At 34.7% G+C, this 22,212-nt stretch overlaps 1 protein-coding gene across 11 annotated transcripts in view; it reads left to right on the top strand.

The window, feature by feature from the left end:
- LOC136028917 (uncharacterized) overlaps positions 1 to 22,212 on the top strand; it is a 166,321-nt gene that overhangs the window by 11,148 nt on the left and 132,961 nt on the right. For 10 of the 11 annotated variants that reach the window (XR_010617920.1, XR_010617919.1, XR_010617918.1 and 7 more), the window contains exons 2-3: positions 13,275 to 13,454; positions 18,152 to 18,361. Coding sequence is in view for 7 of the 11 variants with exons in the window: in XM_065706888.1 (XP_065562960.1) it covers positions 13,275 to 13,454; positions 18,152 to 18,361 (390 nt within the window). In the remaining 4 variants the exon portion in view is untranslated. The remainder of the gene's footprint in view (positions 1 to 13,274; positions 13,455 to 18,151; positions 18,362 to 22,212) is intronic. The other variant, XM_065706890.1, reaches the window with a different exon arrangement.

The raw sequence follows: 22,212 nt of genomic DNA, 5'->3' as shown, positions 1-22,212 counted from the left end.
GTTCAGTTACATGAAAACAGTTCATTAGTCATTATTAAAAGTTATTGCATATTGGTTTTGTGACTATAAAATTGAATCAAAAAAGACTGATACTTCACTTCCTCTGTGACGGTAAGATTTGCTATCAAAGTACGTAGCATCCCAGGGAACTCCCAAAACTACCATTTAATGAAGCCAAATTTGCTTTAAGCTTATTTTTATTAATTTTTTTCTATCAGGTATGCTAGATTAATTTTTGAGGCCACTCTTTCCTTATCTTTAAAAAGAAAATTTCACTCTCTGCAATTGAAAAAATCAAATACACAATTTCTAATAAAGTGAGTTTTAGTAAAACTAAATGTTTCATATTCTGGCACAAAAGGAAGAAGTTGAATGTTTTTTTTAGGGTTCCAGCAAGTCTCGGCCTCTATTCTTGAACATTATTTCGCAGTGAAAATATATTCACTTATAAACTGAATGATTTATATAAATTCAAATTAAAATGCAGTATAAGAATTCAAAAGCCCTGATTAAATACTCAGAGATGATAAAAACATAAATGTATAAAGTTAATTCCTAATCTACTGTTTTACTTTTGTAACAAATGGCCTAACATCCCCGTGTTAACAAATGATAACAAGATGCATTTTATTCCAATCTTTTTATTAAAATTCAGCATAAAATACTTACATATATAACTAACAGCAGTCATTATTAAAAATATAAGTTATTTAGTTCTGTTATTGTCATTTCGTCTCTGACGTATTTTTTCTTTTATTTATCATTTTTTTAGTGTCGGCGAAGCCAATCCAACAAACCCAGCCTGTGGACCCTTTATTAATTATCAGATGAACAAATGAATGACAGAAGTAATTTCATTTTGGCTTATAAAACTACACGATAAAGCGCATCTATTGTCATAATTGTCAGCAGTATAGGTGTAGTGTATACTAGAGCCGCCGTAGGGGGTTGGTAGAGCCAATTAGAATTGCTAGCATCTCAATACATTTTAATCCCTTTTTAAGACCTTTTTCAAAATTATTTTTCTTCGAGACACTTTTAAGACGTTTTCTGAGATTTTTTTTTCTTCAAGACTTTTCCCCATTTGGACCAGCTGTCCATCTAGCAGTCGATCTTATCGACCTTTTTAGTTTGAATATTCTGGCAGATGTTTTTATTTAGACAGGTGTCAACGTTCATATAACCAACGGTTGTATCAACCCTTTTAGTTTCAATATCCTGGCAGATGTGTTTTTCTAACAGGACTGGAGATAGTGTACTATCAATGATAATTACGTAAATAAAATAGAATGGAAATTTAAATCTGTTGTTATGAAATAACACTGTCAAAGACGCTGATCTTGGCAAATTTAAATTTCTTGTCTTTGTATATTGAGATTTAAATCTCTTGTTATTAAATGACCTTGCCAAGGACCAAAAGTTTTTGCTAATTAAAACTCCTAATGTTTACATGATTACCAATGCCTATCGCATTATACTGAATCTTCTTACCAAATCTTTGGTAAATATTACTTAGGTTTAGGATTCGAAAGAAAGTTCCAGTGATTCATAGGATAAACATATGAGTCAATTGTCATGAAAACGCATTAGCCAACTCACCTGACAAACTAATAATAAAAAAATGTTCTTTGATATACATTCTAAGGTATATGTTTAATACTAGAGAATTTCACTCCCTATAATTCAAAAATAATATGAAAAAATTCGTTTTCTTAAAGAGTTAAAGAGGCTGCGTCCCAAAGTCGAACCTTAAAACGTACAGGAATTAGAAGAGGCAGTTGGGGGGCTGCCGCCCCCCAAACCCCCAGCTTTTAAAGACTCTTTTGTACAGGTTTTTTGTTTTTTTGCTAACCCCCCGCTCTTGGCTTTGGAAAGGCCCTCTTTTAATTAACAAAAAATTGAAATGAATGAATAATGGAATAACTTCGAAAAATGTTAAACACAAGAGGACAGGAGAACCATTGTGCCGAAACTAGTAATTAGTAACAATGAAGTCCCCCCACAAAAAAAAAACCTGTACAAAAGAGTCTTTAAAAGCTGGGGGTTTGGGGGGCGGCAGCCCCCCAACTGCTTCTTCTAATTCCTGTACGTTTTAAGGTTCGACTTTGGGACGCAGCCTCTTTAACTCTTTAAGAAAACGATGTTTTTTTCATATTATTTCTGTATGTTTTTCTACAATCCATGGTGGATGTAATTTAATAATTCCTGTACTCCTCGTACAGGAATTAGGAGAGGAACTTGGGTGGCTGCTGCCCCCCCCCGCTTTTAAATCATTGTATAAAATAGAAAAAAAATAGATAGAATGACCGAAATGTTTCTTTTGCTCATAAGAAGCTAATATTCTGTTATCTCTCAAATGATAAGCTGTCCAGGTGTTATCAAAATTTTTTTGATGTTGTGAAAAAAAACCGCCCGTAAGGGACTTGAACCCTTGACCCGAGGATTAAAAGTCCCAGGGTCTACCGACTGAGCTAATCACTTGCATGTGTGTAAATATAACTTCTCAATAACTTTTAAAAATTTCAAATTAACATGGGCTCTTATGGAGAGAAATGCGTTAATTAAATAGCTAATGCGTGGTTTCTGGAAAACAGGGAAGGAGTTATCGGATCGAGCTGAAATTTCGCGGATAAGCTCCTGGGTCGTAGGGGACCTTAACTTGTGAATTTCAGCCCGATCGGACAACGTTAAAAGGGGGGGTTGGAGGGTCGAAACTTTCGGGGGGTTAAGATTTTCCTACGAAACTTTCCAGGAAAATTACTCGGAGAATTCCGCATCGAATGAGTCTTCGTACAACCAGATCCGATGTCGGATGTGACCTGTAGGCGTCTAGGAAAAAAAAGAACATGAATTTTAAGTGGCTATGCGTGGTTTCTGGAAAACAGGGAAGGAGTTATCGGATCGAGCTGAAATTTCGCGGATAAGCTCCTGGACCCTAGGGGACCTTAACTTGTGAATTTCAGCCTGATCGGACAACGTTAAAGGGGGGCTGGGGTTGACGGGTCGAAAATTTCGGCCAGATTTTCCCCATGAAGGAAAAGTTGGAGGGGGATGAAATTTTGCAGGTTTCTTAGTTGGAGCTCGGGCTACGAAATGCATCCCTCCCCATTCCTCTGTCACCACTGGAACCGAAGATCGCTTAACATTGTCGTGTGTCGCCTCTTTATAGAGGCACGAGTGTGAATCCTTGATAAGTGTAAGATTTTCAGAGAGGGAGTTAATGGTCCTCCATTTCCCTAACAACAATGGGCCAAATAACCCAACTTACGGAAGTCCAATGCCCTTCCCCAAACATATTTTTACATCATATAGTTCATGGTGGAGATCAGTAAGTAAGGAGCAACCCGGCTCAATAGTAACCGAAACCCTAAAACAAGGAATTTTGATACCAATAGATACATAAAAAAATTGAAATTGTTTTGCTTATTTTAATTATATAATTTTCATCGAGCTTAATACTACCCATCAAAAGTTAAGCACCTGAAAAAATTCACCTCATTTTCGAAAAGAAGGAAACAATAATCCCCCAAAATTCATAGAATATTAATGAAAGTCATACCCTCAGATTCAGTGTATCATAGAACCCTACTGTAGAGGTTTCGAGCTCCTATCTCCAAAAATGTGGAATCTGTATTTTTGCCAGTAGAAAGATCACGGATGCATGTCTATTTGTTTTTTTTTTCTCACGGGTGATCGTAATGACCCAATGGTCGTAGAATTTCACAAAATGGCTCTTTCAAATGGAAATTAATAGTTTTAGTGCCTTTTAAAGTAACCAAAAAGTGGGGGGGCAACTAGGCCCCCCACGGTCAAGTTTTTTCCACAGTTACCGGATCAAAAGTTTGAGACAGTCATTTTGTTAAAAATAGTCGAAACGTAATGAATTAAATAGAATAAAACAAGTTTTTTTTTCACTGAAAGTAAGGAACAACATTAAAACTTAAAACGAACAGAAATTACCCCGTATATGAAAGGGGCTGTTATAACATTTTACTGATATAACGATTTTTTATGATATTATACGTGAAGATTTCACGTCGGCCCTATCGGAACATATCTATAATTATCCAAATCATTTATTTTGTTTGAAAATGTTTCTTTAATTTCTGAGGACTAAGGTTTAAAGCTAATTTTCAGGGAAACAATCGAAATTAAATAAATTTTATTCAAGAATAATACCATAAGCAGAGATACAGGTGAATTTGGATTGAATTCAAATTATGATAATTTACTGAGGTCAAATAAAGTAAATATCACCTCACCTAAAAGCTATGACCTCTATCCACGTAGTATGTCAGATAAATCTAATGAACCGGAACCGGAAAGGTCAAAGAGATTGGCTTCCGATGTTGCATTGAAAAAAATAAGAGCAATAAACTATATGTAATTAGTTTATTAGGTATAAATTTTGTTTGGTTTTATTTATGTCTTTTAGTTTTACTGCTGATGATGAACAGTGTATATGTGTTCGAAATATCCAGTTAAATTTTGTATCTGTTCACTGTCAATAAAAAGGTTTCATCCCTATTTTGAACTGTTTTGCTTTCGTCATGGAAAGGCAGTGTGGTCTTCGAAGTTATCTAGGCCTTCTGACAACATGCAGGCAAACGGTGTGTTGAAATTTTATTCACTTTACCTTCTCAAAATTCCCTGCAAATTTCACCTTCATACATTTAGTCATACTTGTAATAGTAGCAGCAATAGTAGTAACACTAGCACTAATAGCTGTAGTAGTAATAATATATTGCCTTTTGGTTAGTTGAACAGTCGTCTTATCAAGTCCCGTATGTTTCAACTTAATTCAATTAGCCGTTGCTATGACATTGCCGATACGTCCGTTTGATAACCTGTATATTCATATGCTTTGTAAATTTTCATCTTACTGCTCTTAGCCTTATTTAAATAAAAAAAAAGAAAAAAAAAGAACTTTTTAACTGAAAGTTACTAGCAGCATTAAAACTCAAAACGGAAGCAAAATATTATGTACATTAAGATTGCCTCCTTCCTCAATACTTTCCTCTTAATATAAGGTTTTACCAGTACATAAGGAAATATGTTATAAAGACAAATCTTATTTCAAAATATGCAGAATTCGCAAGGGGAAAAACCTAGTTAACACATTTCGCAAGGGGAAAAACCCATATCTCCACTTCATTCACTGTTGTACAGGTTTTTTTCTTTTTCTTTTTTTACAAAATTCTGAAAAACAAACATGGATACAAATGTATTTTTCCATTTTCAAATAATCTATATATGCAATTAATCACCTTCAGTACCATCTAATAGTTCTCACTAAAACATACTAAAAGAAAAATACTTGTAAATTTAGATTGTTAGGTTAGATGACGATTGTGTTTGTTTATAAATAATTTTCAAGACCTAGAGAATAGACAAAAACATTTAAAATTATAATAGAAAAACCGGAAATACAAGGAAAATAGTGAAGGTAAGATTCTCCGCCTACAACAGGGCTTCTTAAACTATGGGTCGCGACCCCATTTGGGGTCGCGTAGCAGAATTATGGGGTCGCGAGTGATAAAAATACTGTTATATGAAAAATATTGTTATAAAGAAAAATAACAATCATCTTAGATAAACATATCATAAAATGTTCTGGTTCGGAAAGATTGTTTATACCAGCATTTCTATTCCGATCATTTTAATATCTTGTATAAATTTACAATGAATCAGAAGATGTTATAGAAATTTATAAAAAATGTAGATTTATTTTTGTCAATCTCTTAAAACCGAAATAATCCTGATAAATATTATCAACAAAATTTCTAAGTGTTATTTCGAAGAAACTATATAAACACTACGTGTTATTTTCATTTAGGCATTGTATGATTGTGAACGAAGTGCATGTTATTCCGAATTAACCCTTAGTTTTCCGAGTTTAACCCTTTCGCGACCAACAGGACCTTACAGTCCCAGCATGTAAAACTCCTTTGGGTGCTTCTTAACTGATTGATAGCACCAGAATGGAACGATGTGCTTCGGGATGCTGTTAAGGTCATAAATTTTATTACATAATTTTATAACAGTCGCTTATTTTCAAATCTCTGTAAGGATACGATTTCCAACTACACCACTTTTTGTTACATGCAGAAGTAAGATGGCTGTCAAGGGGTTAAAGTTTAAAAAGATTATTGTTATTAAAGGACGAGATCGAAATATTTTTAACTGAACGAAAATGTGAATTTGCTGCTTTTTTTTCAAGATGACTTGTGGCTATCCAAGCTGTGTTATTTGTCAGATATTTTTGCGAAGTTAAACGATCTTAACTTGTCTCTTCAAGAAAAAAATTGTAATATATTTACTTCAACGACAAAATTGAAAGTTTTATTAAAAACATCAGCATTTGGAAAAGTAGGGTAAAAAAAATTCGTTCGAAATATTTTCCAGTGTCGACAATTTTGTAATTGAGAAAATTCATCGTAAAACTTTTATTGCAAAAACTATTGTAGATCACTTAAAAGCGCTAGAAATACAGTTCCGGACATATTTTATATTAAATATTGATTTACAAAAAATAGTTTGGATTCAAAAGCTGTTTTGGATTGGCTTAAGTGAGATTGATCATCTGTCACTTAAAGCTCAAGAGGAATTTGCTGAGCTTTCGTGTGACTCAAACTTAAAACTATAATTAAAAAAAAAGCCCTTGACTGAATTCTGGATCTGAACTAGAACTGAAATTCCCACAATCGCTGATATTGCGTTAAATGTACTTCTGCCATTCAACACCACATATTTGTGTGAAGTTACTTTTTCAGCTTTAACACACACTAATACCAATATAGTTCAGCGATAAAAAATGTTGAAGTGATCTTACGTCCAGCAGTTTCAAACATTACACTAAGATTTCATTTCTTATCCAATAAAAAATAGGCACATCCATCTCATTAAATTTTTAACGTAAACTTTAATTTAATATTTACAACGCAACTACTTGGATATATTCGAGAGAAATAAGACGGTCAGAATCCACTTTTGTTTTTGAAACTATAATAAAAACATTTCTATAACATTTTGTGCAAATTTCAATTTTAGATTTTTATATGTTTCAAAACGAATTCTAAATTTATATATTTTCATATGTATATGTATATTGTTACCTAATAAATATATCATAAAAAATATTAATTTATTTTTCTTTTATATTCCCATTTGAGACCGTCCTACTTGTCGCTTTAATCAAGGGATTGCCAAAATAGTCCTATCTTTGGCAACCTATCACCCCTCCCCATTTTAAAGTGACTTAAGTATCACAACCTTTATAGATTTTGAAAATGGGATCATTTCCTGTTTGTCGCATTGCTTGTTGCACCTATTCGGTTCTTCAAATGCTACTATTACATTGATTACTCATATCAGTACAAATCCTGCTGAAGTGAATATGGTCCTCGTTCCCACCCCTATTTCGAGCTTCACTATGTACTACCTCCCATGAAGCTCCACTTTCTTTAATTGAAAACAAGGTTTATTGGTAAGGTAAAGGGTAGTTTTTTTTTCAGAGCATTGATGAAGCCTAACACACCACTGTAACCTGACAAACGCGGCTTTAATTGACTACTTACTCCTCCGCATCTTTCTGCTCTCTAAAGCTTGGTTTTGACGCGCGGCTCGAATTTTGCTTTGCGAGCAGGGTTTCAATAGTCCCCATAAAAAGAAGATTTGGGTGGTTGAAAATGGTTTTTCCTGTCCTTTATGAACTGGTTTCTAATTTGCGGACTGATGGAGATTTTTCTGTAGTTTTTAAAGAGCTCCAAAAGTATGTAGTTCCTTTCAGATTAACAAAACTACTATAGATATTCCCTTATATCTCTTCACTGGCAGTTTTTTCCAGCGTTTTCATACTTCTCACTGTAAATTGCAGTACACAAATGTTAACTTGTTTAAAAAAAATTACAACTGAAAATAAGTACTTATACATATGAAGAAGTATAATTAATTTAAGTATAGAATATAATGTTTTCTGGCAGAAACGGTTTAGGCCTCTTAAACGGGGGGGGGGGAAGCAGAGATAAATTGAAATTGCGATAATTCTTAGCCAATTAATTACCTGAATAGGAAGGTAATATTATAAAATAAAAGGAATTTGATTTCAGATTTCAGAAAAACTGCAGGTGGCGGTTTTTCTGGGCCTAGGCTCCCCTACCTGGGCCCAGAACCGCCACTGTTTTCTAAACATGGTTGGTTTAATATTGGATCCTTAAGGGTATTTCAAGGAAGCGTTTTCCACCATTGTGAGGGCTTTTCTATTTTCTTTTGTTTGTTCCACTGGTGAGGCCTCTCGGAGGCAGGCTAAGAATCACAGTTGGCAACTGTTGAGTTTATGTCCTGACACCATGATTAAAAAAAAAATTAACTTCATTACTTTCAAAAATTTCTGCTTATGGGGTTTTGATTTTCAGAGTCGCTTCCAGGTTAACCCCAGCCCCCCTGCCTATAGCCCTAGGTTGTATATAAACTTTTGCTTATTATTTTTTATTTTTATTGTTTTTTGTACTTATTTCTCATTAGTTCATAATACCAATTCGAAATAAAGTAGTAAACTTTTATATGTAACCTTAGGCTATATTTCAGCTTTAAGGAAAGGGGCTGCACTGCATTTAAACTGGGAGTGAGTCCGGAAATCCAATCAATATGACTATGAATTTAGTAAAGTAAGAATTTTGTCGTTATAATGTTTTATAAGGGGATGTAATCTTCACTTGTACCTCATAGTTCTTTTTGTATATGCTACCGTTTGAGGACAGTCATAAAACAAGAAAAATTGTAAAGACTAGTGAAAGCATATGTTACCCCCTTTCACAACAAAAAAATCCCTCTACCCCTTCAAAAAACTTTCTGAAAGTTTCACCCTTTGTCTCCTAGCTTTTTGAGACCGAACAAGGTCGATTTTCCTATTGCGAATAAAAATCATTGCCCTTTTATGAAACCTTCTGACTGTATAATAATGAAAAATAGTCGCTTGGTTTCAGATACCCGTCATGTAATGCATCGTCAAACGATTTTCCCGTAGCAAAGATAGTGATTGAATGTGATGAACTTAACTGTTTTCCAGGGAGTTACGTTTTGACAATCGGCAGAAATTGTTTTTTTTAGTACATTTTAGGGTTTTCTCTGAAAGTTCTTTTAAACGGACATCTGTCTTAGGTACTTATTTTGATTTATCATATTTATACGTTTGTTGAAAATGTTCCATTTTTGGCTCACTTGAGCATTCACTTTAAAACAAACATCTCCTTCGTGCTCGCCTAAACTGACTGCTATACTTTAGTTGAGCCAAAATCGTGTAATTAATTGATCCTAATTTCAATCAAACAGTTCGTGGTAACGAATCAAACAGTTCGTGGTAACGAATCAAACAGTTCGTGGTAACGAGCTGTAGTAAGGAGCGACCCGGCTCAATAGAAACCAAAACTCTAAAAAATGGAATTTTGATACCAATAGCTACATCAAAAGAATCGCATTTTAATGCTGGTTTTAAGTATATAAGTTTCATCAAGCTTAGTCTTACCCATCAAAAGTTACGAGCCTGAGAAAACTTGCGTTATTTTAGAAAATAGGGGGAAACGCCCCCTAAAAGTCATAGAATCTTAACGAAAATCACACCATCAGATTCAGCGTATCAGAGAACCCTACTGTAGAAGTTTCGAGCTCCTATCTACAAAAATGTGGAATTTTGCATTTTTTGCCAGAAGGCAGATCACGGATGCGTGTTTATTTGTTTGTTTGTTTTTTTTTGTTTTTTTTTCCCCAGGGGTGATCGTATCGACCCAGTTGTCCTAGAATGTTGCAAGAGGGCTCATTCTAACGGAAATGAAAAGTTCTAGTGCCCTTTTTAAGTGACCAAAAAAATTGGAGGGCACCTAGGCCCCCTCCCACGCTAATTATTTTCCCAAAGTCAACGGATCAAAATTCTGAGATAGCCATTTTATTCAACGTAGTCGAAAAACCTTATAACTATGTCTTTGGGGACGACTTACTCCCCCACAGTCCCCGTGGGAGGGGCAACAAGTTACAAACTTTGACCTGTGCTTACATATAGTAATGGTTATTGGGAAGTATACAGGCGTTTTCAGGAGGATTTTTTTGGTTTGGGGGAGGGGTTGAGAAGAGGGGGATATGCTGGGGGAACTTTCCTTCGAGAATTTGTAATGGGAGAAGAAAATTTCCATGAAGGGAGAGCAGGATTTACTAGCATTATTTAAAAAAAAAACAGTTAAAAAATAAAAGTGAAAAAGCTTTTTCAGCTGGAAGTAAGGAACAGCAATAAAACTTAAAACAAACAGAAATTATTACCCATATGAGGGGCTCACCTCCTTCTAATACCTCGCTCTTTACGCTAAAGTATTTTCAGTAATTTCAACTACTTATTCTACGGCTTTTGTGATTCAGGGGGTCATTCTTAATGAATTGGGATAAAATTTAAGCTTTAGTGTAAAGAGCGAGGTACTGACGATGGGGCGAATCCCCTCATATATGTAATAAAAACATGAGAATACAAAAGTTCTTTACGTAAGCTAATTTATAAGTTACGTAAATCTTTTACCAATAAAAAGATTCGTAAAAAATTAAAAGTTCTAGTTGCCTTTTTAATTAACCAAAAAATCGGGTTGCAACTAGGCTTCGTCCCCCGCTCTTTTTTTCTCAAAATCATTCGATCAAAATTATGAGAAAGCCATTGAGCCAAAAATAAAAATATGCAAATTTCGTTTTGATTATTCCTCTGCGGAGAGCCAAAATCAAAACATGAATTGATTCAAAAAAGTTCAGAAATTAAATAAAAAAAAAACAAGTTTTTTCAACTGAAAGTAAGGAGTGACATCAAAACTTAAAACGCACAGAAACTACTTCGTATATGAAAGAGGCTGCTTCCTCATCAACGCCCCGCTCTTTACGCTAAAGTTTTTTACTGTTTTAGAAAGAAGAATTGAGAGAAAGAGTCAAACTTTAGCGTAAAGAGCGGGGCGTTGATGAGGAAGCAGCCTCTTTCATATACGAAGTAATTTCTGTGCGTTTTAAGTTTTGATGTCACTCCTTACTTTCAGTTGAAAAAACTTGTTTTTTTTGTTTGATTTTGTAGTAAGGAGCGACCCGGCTCCCGTATTTATTGGCTTTAGAGAAAAAGGGCTATTCATTCTTGGTAATTCTTAGCAATTATTTAGATAATATTTAATAACTTAATAATATTTTAAAAACAAACTAAATCATGAGGACTTTTTTTACTTTATATTACTTGACTTTTAGGGGGTGTTTCCCCTATTTTCTAAAATAAGGAAAATTTTCTCAGGTTTGTAACTTGATGGGTAAGACTAAACTTGTTGAAACTTATATATTTAAAATCAGCATTAAAATTCGATTCTTTTGCTGTAACTATTGGTATCAAATTTCCGTTTTTTTAGAGTTTTGGTTACTATTGAGCCGGGTTGCTCCTTCCTACAGTTTGTTACCAAGAACTGTTTGATTGAAATTAGGATCAATTAATTACACGATTTTGGCTCAACCAAATTTTAGCTGTCAGTTTAGGCAAGCACAAGGGAATCACACAATCTGGGCCTTCGTGCTCGCCTAAACCAACAGCTAAACTTAGTTGAGCCAAAATCGTGTAATTAATTGATCCTAATTTCAATCTCAAGAAGCGATGATAATTCTTCCTTAAGTGGAAACAATGTTTAGCTGATAAGATTCAAGGAGGTTCTGTTACTTACATAGTACTGACATCCATGGTTCGGTATGTGTGCATTTAGCTCGAATACAGAAAAGAAATCCGGTACAATCTTAGATATTCACATCCAGGTACGCACAAACAGCTGAATCACCGTCAATAATATTCGGCTAGTTTAGGCATTGTTAACTGTGGTTAGGCACAAGAATGAGTTGAGGCTCAGGCAAAGAGTATGGAGAACTTACAAGATTAGAGACTGGCGCTAGTGTCGACAAAAAACATCAGCGCCGTCGAGCACCAGGTGTCTCTCGACACTTTTTCGATTGTAATAATAAGAATGATTAATTTAATATGTCTATCTGATAAAAATTAGTATAATAGTAAGTGTCTGATCTTAGTTCCTGAGAGAAAAAAGATTGCACAGCTTGACCAGTATAAACAAACTCTAGATGGTTTTGATGTTGTTGTTGTTTTTTTTTCCGACACTAGTACCGCTTTCCACTCTTATAAGTTACTCATATTCTCCACTCTGACCACAAAGGACCCTTGCCTCCAAGACGTTCCATCCCCCTTTATATGGATCATTTTGATGGACTTCGTCTTAAGGAGCACAGGAAAGGCAATTGGAGACCATGGAATCAAATGGGGAGGAAGAACGCTCCTGGACTTAGATTATGCTGATGATTTAAGCATATTAGATGAAAGTGTGAGCAAAATGAATGAATTTTTAGAGGTTTTACGAGTTCAGGGTGCTAAAATAGGCTTGAAAATTAATGTTAAGAAGACTAAGTCACTAAGGTTAGGAATAAGTGAAGATGAACAGGTGACCTTAGGTAACGAAAAGATTGATCAGGTTGGGAGCTTCAGTTACCTTGGTAGTATTATTAGTAAAGATGGTGGGAGCAGTGAAGATGTTAAAAGTAGAATAGCTAAAGCTCAGGGTGTTTTTTCACAGTTAAAAAAAGTTTGGAAGAATAGAAAGATAAGCCTACAAACCAAGATTAGAATATTGGAAGCTACAGTGATGACAGTGGTCAAATATGGCTCTGAAGCATGGACACTCCGAAAAGCAGATGAAAATTTACTAGATGTTTTCCAGAGAAATTGCCTACGGATTGTTCTGGGTACCCGGCTGACTGACCGTATTTCAAACAGTAGGTTGTTCGAAAAGTGTGGTTCAATCCCGCTTTCTGGGGCTATAATGAAAGAAAGGTTGAGATGGCTAGGCCACGTTCTACGGATGAAGGATGACAGATTACCGAAGATTGTCCTTTTTGGCCAACCGTCTGGGGCTACACGGAAAGCAGGTCGTCCTTGTCTGGGTTGGGAGGATGTCATAAATAAGGATTTAAAGGAAATGGGAACTTCCTGGGAGGGTGTAAAGAGGGAGGCTTTAAATAGATTAGGTTGGAGGAGGAGCGTGCGTAGCTGTGTTGGCCTCAGGCGGCTTGGTGCTGCAGTGAGTTATTAGTAGTAGTAGTAGTAGTTAACCAATTTTTAGGACGATTTCTCTAAGGTAGGACACTTCGGATCTTTGGACTTGGGTTTATCTTCTTGAAGGTATTAATGTTTTCCTTTTCACGAAATATAATATTTTTAGGTCCTTTTTCGCCAGTATCAAAGAATGGCGGAAATTTTCAATTGGGCAATGAATACTTGAGGACGGAATCCAGTTTGGTTCCCACTTTAGGAATGCCAAGGAAATCTTTGGGAATCAGTTTAAGTGCCGGTGCAGAAGCTGCTTTCAGTAGAGCAACTACTGTTTCAAGACCTATGCAAGGTAGGTCAGTTTCAAACGTTATTATTATATTTCATAGTGTTGGACGTGACCGTCTCTTACTAGGTTGCTAGCTACCGCTCCAACCCGGATAAACCCTGCCTTAAAATACTTGTTTGAAAAACGTAAGGATGTATACATCATACAATTTTTCTAAGCTAATCCGTTGTATTCTAAATAGGCAGGGTTGTCACTGCGCAGAAAAAAGATCTTCAGATAAAACAACATTAGGAGATTAAAAAAACGTGAGGGTTTTTGAACGAATAAAACAATTTCAGTTTCTCATTTCCCATTGATTTTGCAACCGCAAACGTCACATTCTCAGAACCATAATTCTAAGAGTAATATTTTGTTGAAAACACAATTAAAATACTTAACAAAAATGTTATTTTACCATTATTTTAGTAAAAGGAAGGTAATTTAAGTTATAATAAGCCGAATCCACACAAGAGAATTGCGACTCCGCAATTTTTGAACGCCCATTAACCAGGGGAAAAATTTTACAATTAAAGTTGCAAAAAATTAAAATTTTCTGTAGCATTTAGGATGCATTTTTTTCAGCACGGTAGCCCTACGGGGGGCTCTGTCCTTTACACCCTCCCTTCAATTCACCCTGATTACACGTCAAATTTGTCACCTTAGTAAAAAAAAGGTCATTACATCTGGAGAATTATCCAAGGAAGCTTTGTGGCTTTTTGTGTCGTCATATGCCAAAAGGAAAAAAGCTTGTTGCCACCCCAACACCTAGTTGGTGGGGCGCTTCGCGCCCCCCCCAAGCCCCCCCGCGCGCGTAAGTCGTTACGCGCCATATTAGTTATGCGCCATTGTAGTTGTGTCCCTGTGTCCCACCTGTGAATATAGATAGATTTATATATGTGTTTCAAACTACGCAAAAATTGCGAATAAACAACATTCTTGGCTTTCCCATTGTCTCTGCATATGCAAAGCCGTATGTACTAATAATGACGTCATATACAAACGCTCTTTTTACAAACAAACAAACATGCATCCACATAACTCGTTTTTATATAGATAGATACAATACAAATTAACTGCGTAAAACTTGCGAATATGCAACATTCTTCGCTGTCCAATTGTCGCTGCATATAAATAGATTGTCAGGTTTACCGACCCTCGAACATGCAACGTACAATTGTCAATGGGAAAAACAATCAGTATTAAGATCTATACCACATTTTTCTAATGATTGACCTTGAGCTTTGTTAATGGTGATTGCAAATGCTAATCGAATTGGGAATTGCAATCTTTTAAATTGAAAAGGCAGATCCGTTGGAATCTTGGGAATGCGAGGAATAAGAACAGCCTCACCCTCAAAAGGCCCTGTCAAGATTGTGGCCTCTATTAGGTTTTCCATTGTTTTTTTTACGGCAGGTCGAGTGCCATAGCAAAGCTTTGGTGGGTTTATATTTCTTAAAAGTATTATTGGTAGGCCTATTTTTAGTTGTAGCACGTGTGGTGGAAACCCTGAGAATAATATCTCGAGGTAAAAACTGATCACCGACCATAACGATGGCCACTTCGTCGATAGTTGGAGCATTGTATCTACGCACATGTTGGCCAGGAGGCGTTTTGTCAGCGGAAATAACAATTTTATGCGTACAAGTAGGCATCAAATCGATGGCTGTTTTGAACAGACGCACTAAATTATTATTTTCGTGGAAAAGATGTTGTAATTGGGAAACGATTGTCCTTTCAATGTTGGGAGAAATTTAGCAACGTGCATTCAATTCAGAATTTCTATCACTGATGAAGTACAATTGTAAAAATTTATGATTCTCGCCTGAGAATGGTAGAAGAGACCCTGCTCTATGATAAATTTGCCCTTTTACTTTGAAAGTAGACATAAATTGATCTGGATTTTCAATTTGGGCTCCAAACGACGTCATTTGGAAACATGAGTTGTATTTTCTGATTCATTTATATTCCTTATGTCCCGGTGTCCTGGTCGTCATTTATATCCCCCTGTTTTATATCCCGCTTATTTTTCAGTTTTTTCCTTTTTTTAGTTTTTTTTTTACTTTTTTAGTTCTTTTAGTTTTTACGTCTTTTAGTTTTTTTTAGTTTTTTAGATGAATTTTTTTTTTTAGTTTTTTACCTTTTTTTCTTTTTAGTTTTTTATTGGTTTTTACCTTTTTTAGCTTTTTATCTTTTTTATTTTTTTTTATTTTTATTTTTAATTTTATTAGTATTCTTTTTCTCTTCTATTTTTCATTTTTCCTTTTTTTTAGTTTTTTTTTTAGTTTTTAGTTTTTTAAGTTTTTTCCTTTTTTTAGTTTCTTTAGTTTTTTTAGTTTTTCGGCTTTTTTATTTTTTTATTAGTTTTTAGTTTTTTTTGTAGTTTTTGCCTTTTTTTAGTTTTTTCAGTTTTTTTTTTAGTTTTTAGTTTTTTACCTTTTTTAGCCTAACCAGGATTTGAACCTGGGACCTTCATTCTCCGTTCTGACACCCTCTCTCACCGAGTGACTACTCCAGCATGTTCATTTTGGTGTTTTAAATGGTATATTATTAACCAAATTAATGTGTTTTACAATATACTAAGCATCGTCATAACAAAAATGACGGCAACTAATTTCATGACGTCAGCCGAAACATGACGTCACCTGATCCACAGATCCACAGACCCACGGACAGACAGACAACTTATTTTTATATAGATAGATTATATATATTATATCTTATACATCTATATAGATCCATCTATTATAATCTTTATCCCTTTTTCTTGTCTAAGCTTTTGAAGAAAAAAAGCTTCTCACGAAAAAGCTTGAAATCTTAATTTGACTCTTCCATAAAATTATATGTATATCAGATTAAATAATTTAAATCTTACCTGAAAATATTGGGCAAACTGAGGTCCAGGAGGGGCTTAATCAATCTTTACTCTTTACGCTAAAGTTTGAATATTGTCCCAATTCTTTAAGACTGGCTCTTGAAATACAAGAGCTGTTTAATTAGACCAATAAAGTGCTTTTTCAAAATTACTAAAAAACATAAGCGTCAAGAGTGTATTGTCGAGGAGGGGGGGACCTCCTTCATATGCGTAATCATCTGTTCGTTTTAAGTATTAATTCTGCTCCTTACTTTCAGTTGAAAAAACTTGTTGTTTCTATTTAATTATTAATAAAGATCCATATATCTTTAAAAACGTTAGGTTTGTCTCGGATTTTTTTTATTGATCGTGATTGGTCTGTTTTTCTTTAAAATAATTCACATCTTCGTAATGAATAAGCAGGTCTGTCATGAGAAGATGATATTGGAGACTTGGTACAGGCTCTGCATTGGAAAGGGCGTGACTATTGACCATTGGCCCCTAGTTTTTTTTTAACTTCTGCAAATGAAGGGCTTGATTTGAATAGAGGAGGCGGATTATTTTCAGAAACATGCAGAGGTATACTTATGGACAATGTAAAAAAATAGGAATTGTTAAAACCAGGAGATTGAATGTATATGGCCCAAAGCCCCTCCGGTACTTGTATGTTAAAAGAAACACACTCAATAATTACACTCTGTAAAATCTGACAGAAACCGGTTTACTTCTCTGGGATCGTTGATTAAATATTTTATACATAGAGGGGGCTAGGGGCTAGGTTACGTTAAGCCAGGTTAGCTATTGGATATATAATGCGTTATGCACGGCCTGATTTCCATAATTCTTTGTCGTAGTTTCTAAAATTTTGTTTCTACAGTATTATATTATCATTATATTTTCGTATACTTCATTAGGATTAGCCTAACTTCACTTCTTGGGTCTTTTGTTAAACAGACAAGTGCCCGCCCCTCTGTTTCTCTTGCGCATGCACCTAATGTAGCTCTTTTACTAACCGTAAAGTATGCACTACCAAAAAGGATTTACCTGACAGATTTGTCTTGGGCCCAACAGTTTCTCGGTAACCTCTCTTCATGTATGTTTGTTACCTTCAGCTCTTTGGATGAAGCTAACTTGAATAATAACTATTTATCGTTAAAACGTATTTTATTTTGGTCCTTTTCTTCTTATTTAAACAAGTTTTTAAGGGTTTTTTATTCGTGGTATTAGCATGGATCACATGTTTGCAAATTATCAGTTACTTTCTGAGAAATTGCTATCGAAGTCTGCATGACTTCCTGAAGAGAGAAAAAAAGCTATTCCTTATCTGTAAATTTATGTTTCACTTTTTGATAACAGTAAAGGAATAATGATAACCGTCTTTTTAGCTTTGATTGCTAAATAGCTGTTTCCAGCTTGAATTTGAATTGAATAAAACATAACTTAAATGTAGAAAAATAAAATAAAAACATGTTCTACCGTAAGAAGATTTCCATGAAACCCTATCTTTTATTGTAAAAAAATGGATACGCCCGTAGATGCCAGAATGTAGTAGCCATCCGTGGAAAACCAAACTTACATGTCCGGTGAAATTTGCAGGGAGGAGCTTCGGTGCCGCCTTTCCTTAAATCCTACATTTTTCAGAATTTTTCGCCATTTCTTTTTCATTACCATTTTTTTGTACCGAAAAGTACGGTACGAAGGTAGGCATTTGGGTCCATAATTATCGCCCCCTGAAATCTTGCATTCTTTGCGATTTCTGTATTTTTTAATATTTTTCGTGTGTTTCCCCTATTTGTGATTTTATTATGCCCGTTTTCTGCTTTTCTCTTGAGAGTTTTAGGGTTACTCTGGAATAATTGACTTACCTTAGGTTCACACACAAGAAGTTGCAGCGGTAGGCAATTTTCGTCAATCGTGGCAATTGGCAATTTTCGTTACTTTGTTGTTCACACAGGATTTTCGCATCGGTGTATTCTTATCCGCCAAAAAATTGAAAATAAAGCACGCGAGAAGACTGAATCGAGAAGATGTTCTGCTTCTATCTCTTGTTGCAAGAAGGAGAAAGAGAAAGAGGAATTCGGTAAGCTTTCCAGTCATGTCTTGCACGATTTCAAGTTTTCTGGAGATAATCACGGTAGTGGGGTCCACAGCCTTTCTTTGATTGTCACAAATGAGAAGATAGTCACATAATACAGCGATCATTTATGATAATCGCTAGACAGAGTGATTGCTAACTTTTCATAACCAGGATATCATCTTATTGAGTGGTCTTTTTGTAAGAAAACATTAATCAGATACTTAATAAAAATATAATTGCTATGAAAATTGCTTCGTCGCCCGATTAAAGTTGAATTTTTTCAACTCTGCGAAGTCGCTAAACGGAGCAATTAAAATTGCTCAAACTAGCATCTAAATTGCGGCGATGGGTGATTTTTGCTCCTCTGTGAACATGTGTGTGAAATCAGAGTTAAGTCTGGAAAACAGCTGAAAGAATCAGGTAAAGGGTGTGGAAAGCACTCTTCGTCTAGCTATAACAAGTGACAAGGTGAACTTTTAATCAGTTCGAACCGTACTTAAGCACAAGTAAACAGCTCTGAAGGTTTGTTTGTATTTACATCGAGGTGATAAAGAAAGTTAACAACCTGCATATTAATATTTAAGGATATGTGTTGTAACACTGGAAGCTAGAATGTATATTTGCAGATTTTGTTCATGATATGTTTGAATTTATCATGAAACTTTCAAAAATGGTAAATTTTTTTCTTTTATATATATATATATATATATATATATATATATATATATATATATATATATATATATATATATATATATAAGTATCCAAGCTGATCTAGAATTCTAGTCAAATTCTAGTTTTAAGAATTCTAGACTGTCAATCGAGCAGTGCTTATTCCAATTGTAGTTCTGATTAACTGGATGTTTTCGTTTTTAGGGTAGCTGCTTAAAAGAATGGGAACTGGTGGTAGGGTCGGCAAGAAAGAAAAAATCTAAATGGCACCTAGTGTTAGGCGACACTTGGCATTTTTGTCACAAAAATAATTAATTCAGTTTGTATAGTTGGTGGAATTAGTGTATTTATAAATCCTCAATCTCAATTCCTGACAGAAAAACGATTGCTAAGATTGAAAAAATGCCAAGTAGCCCTGTCGCCACACGCTAGATGGTGTTGAAGTTTTTTTTCCCGACACTTACGCCAGTTTTTACATATACTTTGGGTAGCTTTTTCAATCATAGCTCCTTAAAAAAAATGGAATGTACGCAGAGTATGGACTGAATTCGGAAGTCGTGTCGACTAATAATTTTTAACTTGTGAGCCTCTGTCCAGCTAGAATTATTTTGAATTTGTTAAGTCTTCATTTAGACATAGGAATGATGGTCAGCCTAGAACTACTTCATCTTTGATTAATCTTGTAGATTGTTTTACCTGCTGCTTTTTGTCTTAATCTTCTTTTTCAGTGTTACCAGTACTCAAGCAATATCACCATGTCATCACCTTCTTCCAATTAATGATATTCAAAGTAGTCAGGAAGGGTGGAATCAGAAATTTTTTTAGCAATTGTTGTAGGTGAAAAAATCATTAAAAAAGTTCTGCCTCTCTTCCGCGAAACGTTGGCTTCTCGAAATTAATTCCTGGGGTCATGCCTACCCTTATTAAGAGCTGGGACATCTTGTTAAAATAGTATAAAGTGTGTTGAGAAATAACTACCGTAAGCTGTAAAATAGCCCAGTTAGGGGTATGTTTAGAAACAGCTTAAAAGTAAAAAATAAAATAAAATTAGGAAATGTTAAAAACTCTAGATACGTCAAACTAAAAAAAATAAGTTATTTATTTATTTACTTTTATATTTTATTGTCACACTATTTTGGGTGATAATTAAAGTAGTTCCTAATGTAATAGAGTCTGATCGGATAATTGAAGCGTAGTTTCGAGTTTTGGGGTAAAAACGGTTGTTTAAAGGCTTTCTTCTTGCTAAAGGCCGCCTATTTTGCAAATATATAGCCGAAATTATATAAATCCAATACATTCTGTCACTCGTCATTTGTGGCTATGAAACCGGTTTCCTCAGATCTTACATTCAGCAAACTTCTCGACTGTGTTTAGTATAATACAAAATTACCATTATGTCTTACGTGCATGATTTCAATCACATCCCCAAATTTCTTGGTAACCCCCTTCTCCGCTCCGAGTTTTGAGTTCAAGTCTGCCTCCAAATAGCACAAAATTTGCTGTAATCTTTAGGAATATTGAAAATGTATGTACTATTATTAACCTTCAGACTACTGAATATTTAGAAAATATATTTTTTTTAATTATCTTCTGGAAGCTATTGACGTTTTACCTCTAGATTGGTTCATTTCCTTATTGATTTAAAGATAAAGTCATACATCTGTTTCTGTAGTTCTAATTGTGTCTTATGATTTCTTTTAAGGGAGTTTCCTAACTTGGAAAGCTTTCAACAATAGTTCATTGATTTATGTGGGACAGTTTTTAATCACAGGGTAATCTGTATATTGCCTTTTAACCATTCGTTCAAGAATATCAGGCGTGTAGGGGTCCCCATTTGCCCTCCTACCCAAATTTGTGCAGTTAAATCGAATAAATATTTTTTTTAAGTTTAAACGTTTCAACAGATAGATTTTTAACTGTATAACCTTACAAGGAAGTTTGCAATAAAAAGGTAGCATAAATACATGACAAAAATTGTCCAGCATTGGTATTTTTTTTAGAGGCCAATTTCAATGAATATAGGCTAATATTAACGCAAAACCTTTCTCCATACCCATGAGAAGCAAACGCATGTCTTATAAAGTAATAACCGAACAAAATTTGCAAATTTTTGTCTGATGATTGGCCATATATAGTCAAAACTGTTAGAAACAATAAATGTTTTCATAATTTAATTGAACATTTTAAGTTTTATATATGGAGGGAATCATGTGGGTATAAAGAAGTTTTTTTTGGTCGGGGGGGGGGGAAATTAAAAATTAACAAAGTATGATTACGGAATAATCTTGAGAATTTTCGAGATAAAAGTTTTTTAATGTTTAAATTTATTAACTGATAGATTTTAAAGTTTAATTTTTTTATTTGATTCATTTTTAACTGTATGCTTTTATAAGGAAATTCTCAGTAAAAAGGTAACATCAATAAATAGCGAAAATTGTTGAGCATGGGTATTTTTTAGAAGCCAATTCCAATGAATATATGCTAATATTAACGCAAAACCTTTCTCCATCAAACAGTTCGTGGTAATGAACTGTAGTAAGGAGCGACCCGGCTCAACAGTAACCGAAACTCTAAAAAATGGAATTTTGATACCACTAGTTACAAAAAAATGTATTTTAATGCTGATTAAAATATATAACTTTCATCAAGATTAGTCTTACCTGTCAAAAGTTACGAGCCTGAGAAAATTTGTCCCATTTTAGAAAAGAGGGAAAACAACCCCTAAAAGTCATACAATCTTAATGAAAATCACACCATCAGATTCAGCGTATCAGAGAACCTTATTGTAGAAGTTTCAAGCTCCTATCTACAAAAATGTAGAATTTCGCATTCTTTGCCAGAAAACAAATCACGGATGCGTGTTTTTGTTGTTTTTTTTCCCCATGGGTGATCGTATCGACCCAGTGATCCTAGAATGTCGCGAGAGGGCTCATTCTAACGGAAATTAAAAGTTCTAGTGCTCTTTTTAAGTGACAAAAAATGGAGGGCACCAAGGCCCCCTCCCACGCTCATTTTTCCCCACAGTCACCGGTCAAAATTCTGATATAGCCATTTTATTCACCATGGTCGAAAAACCTAATAACTATGTCTTTGGGGACGATCCCACGCAGTCCCCGGGGGAGGGGCTGCAAGTTACAAACTTTGACCTGTATTTACATATAGTAATGGTTACAGGGAAGTGT

This window comes from Artemia franciscana, chromosome 7 (genome assembly GCF_032884065.1).
Source record: "Artemia franciscana chromosome 7, ASM3288406v1, whole genome shotgun sequence".
Lineage (NCBI taxonomy): Eukaryota > Metazoa > Arthropoda > Branchiopoda > Anostraca > Artemiidae > Artemia > Artemia franciscana.
Note: the sequence above shows the minus strand (reverse complement) of the source record. Positions and strands in the feature narration are given on the sequence as shown.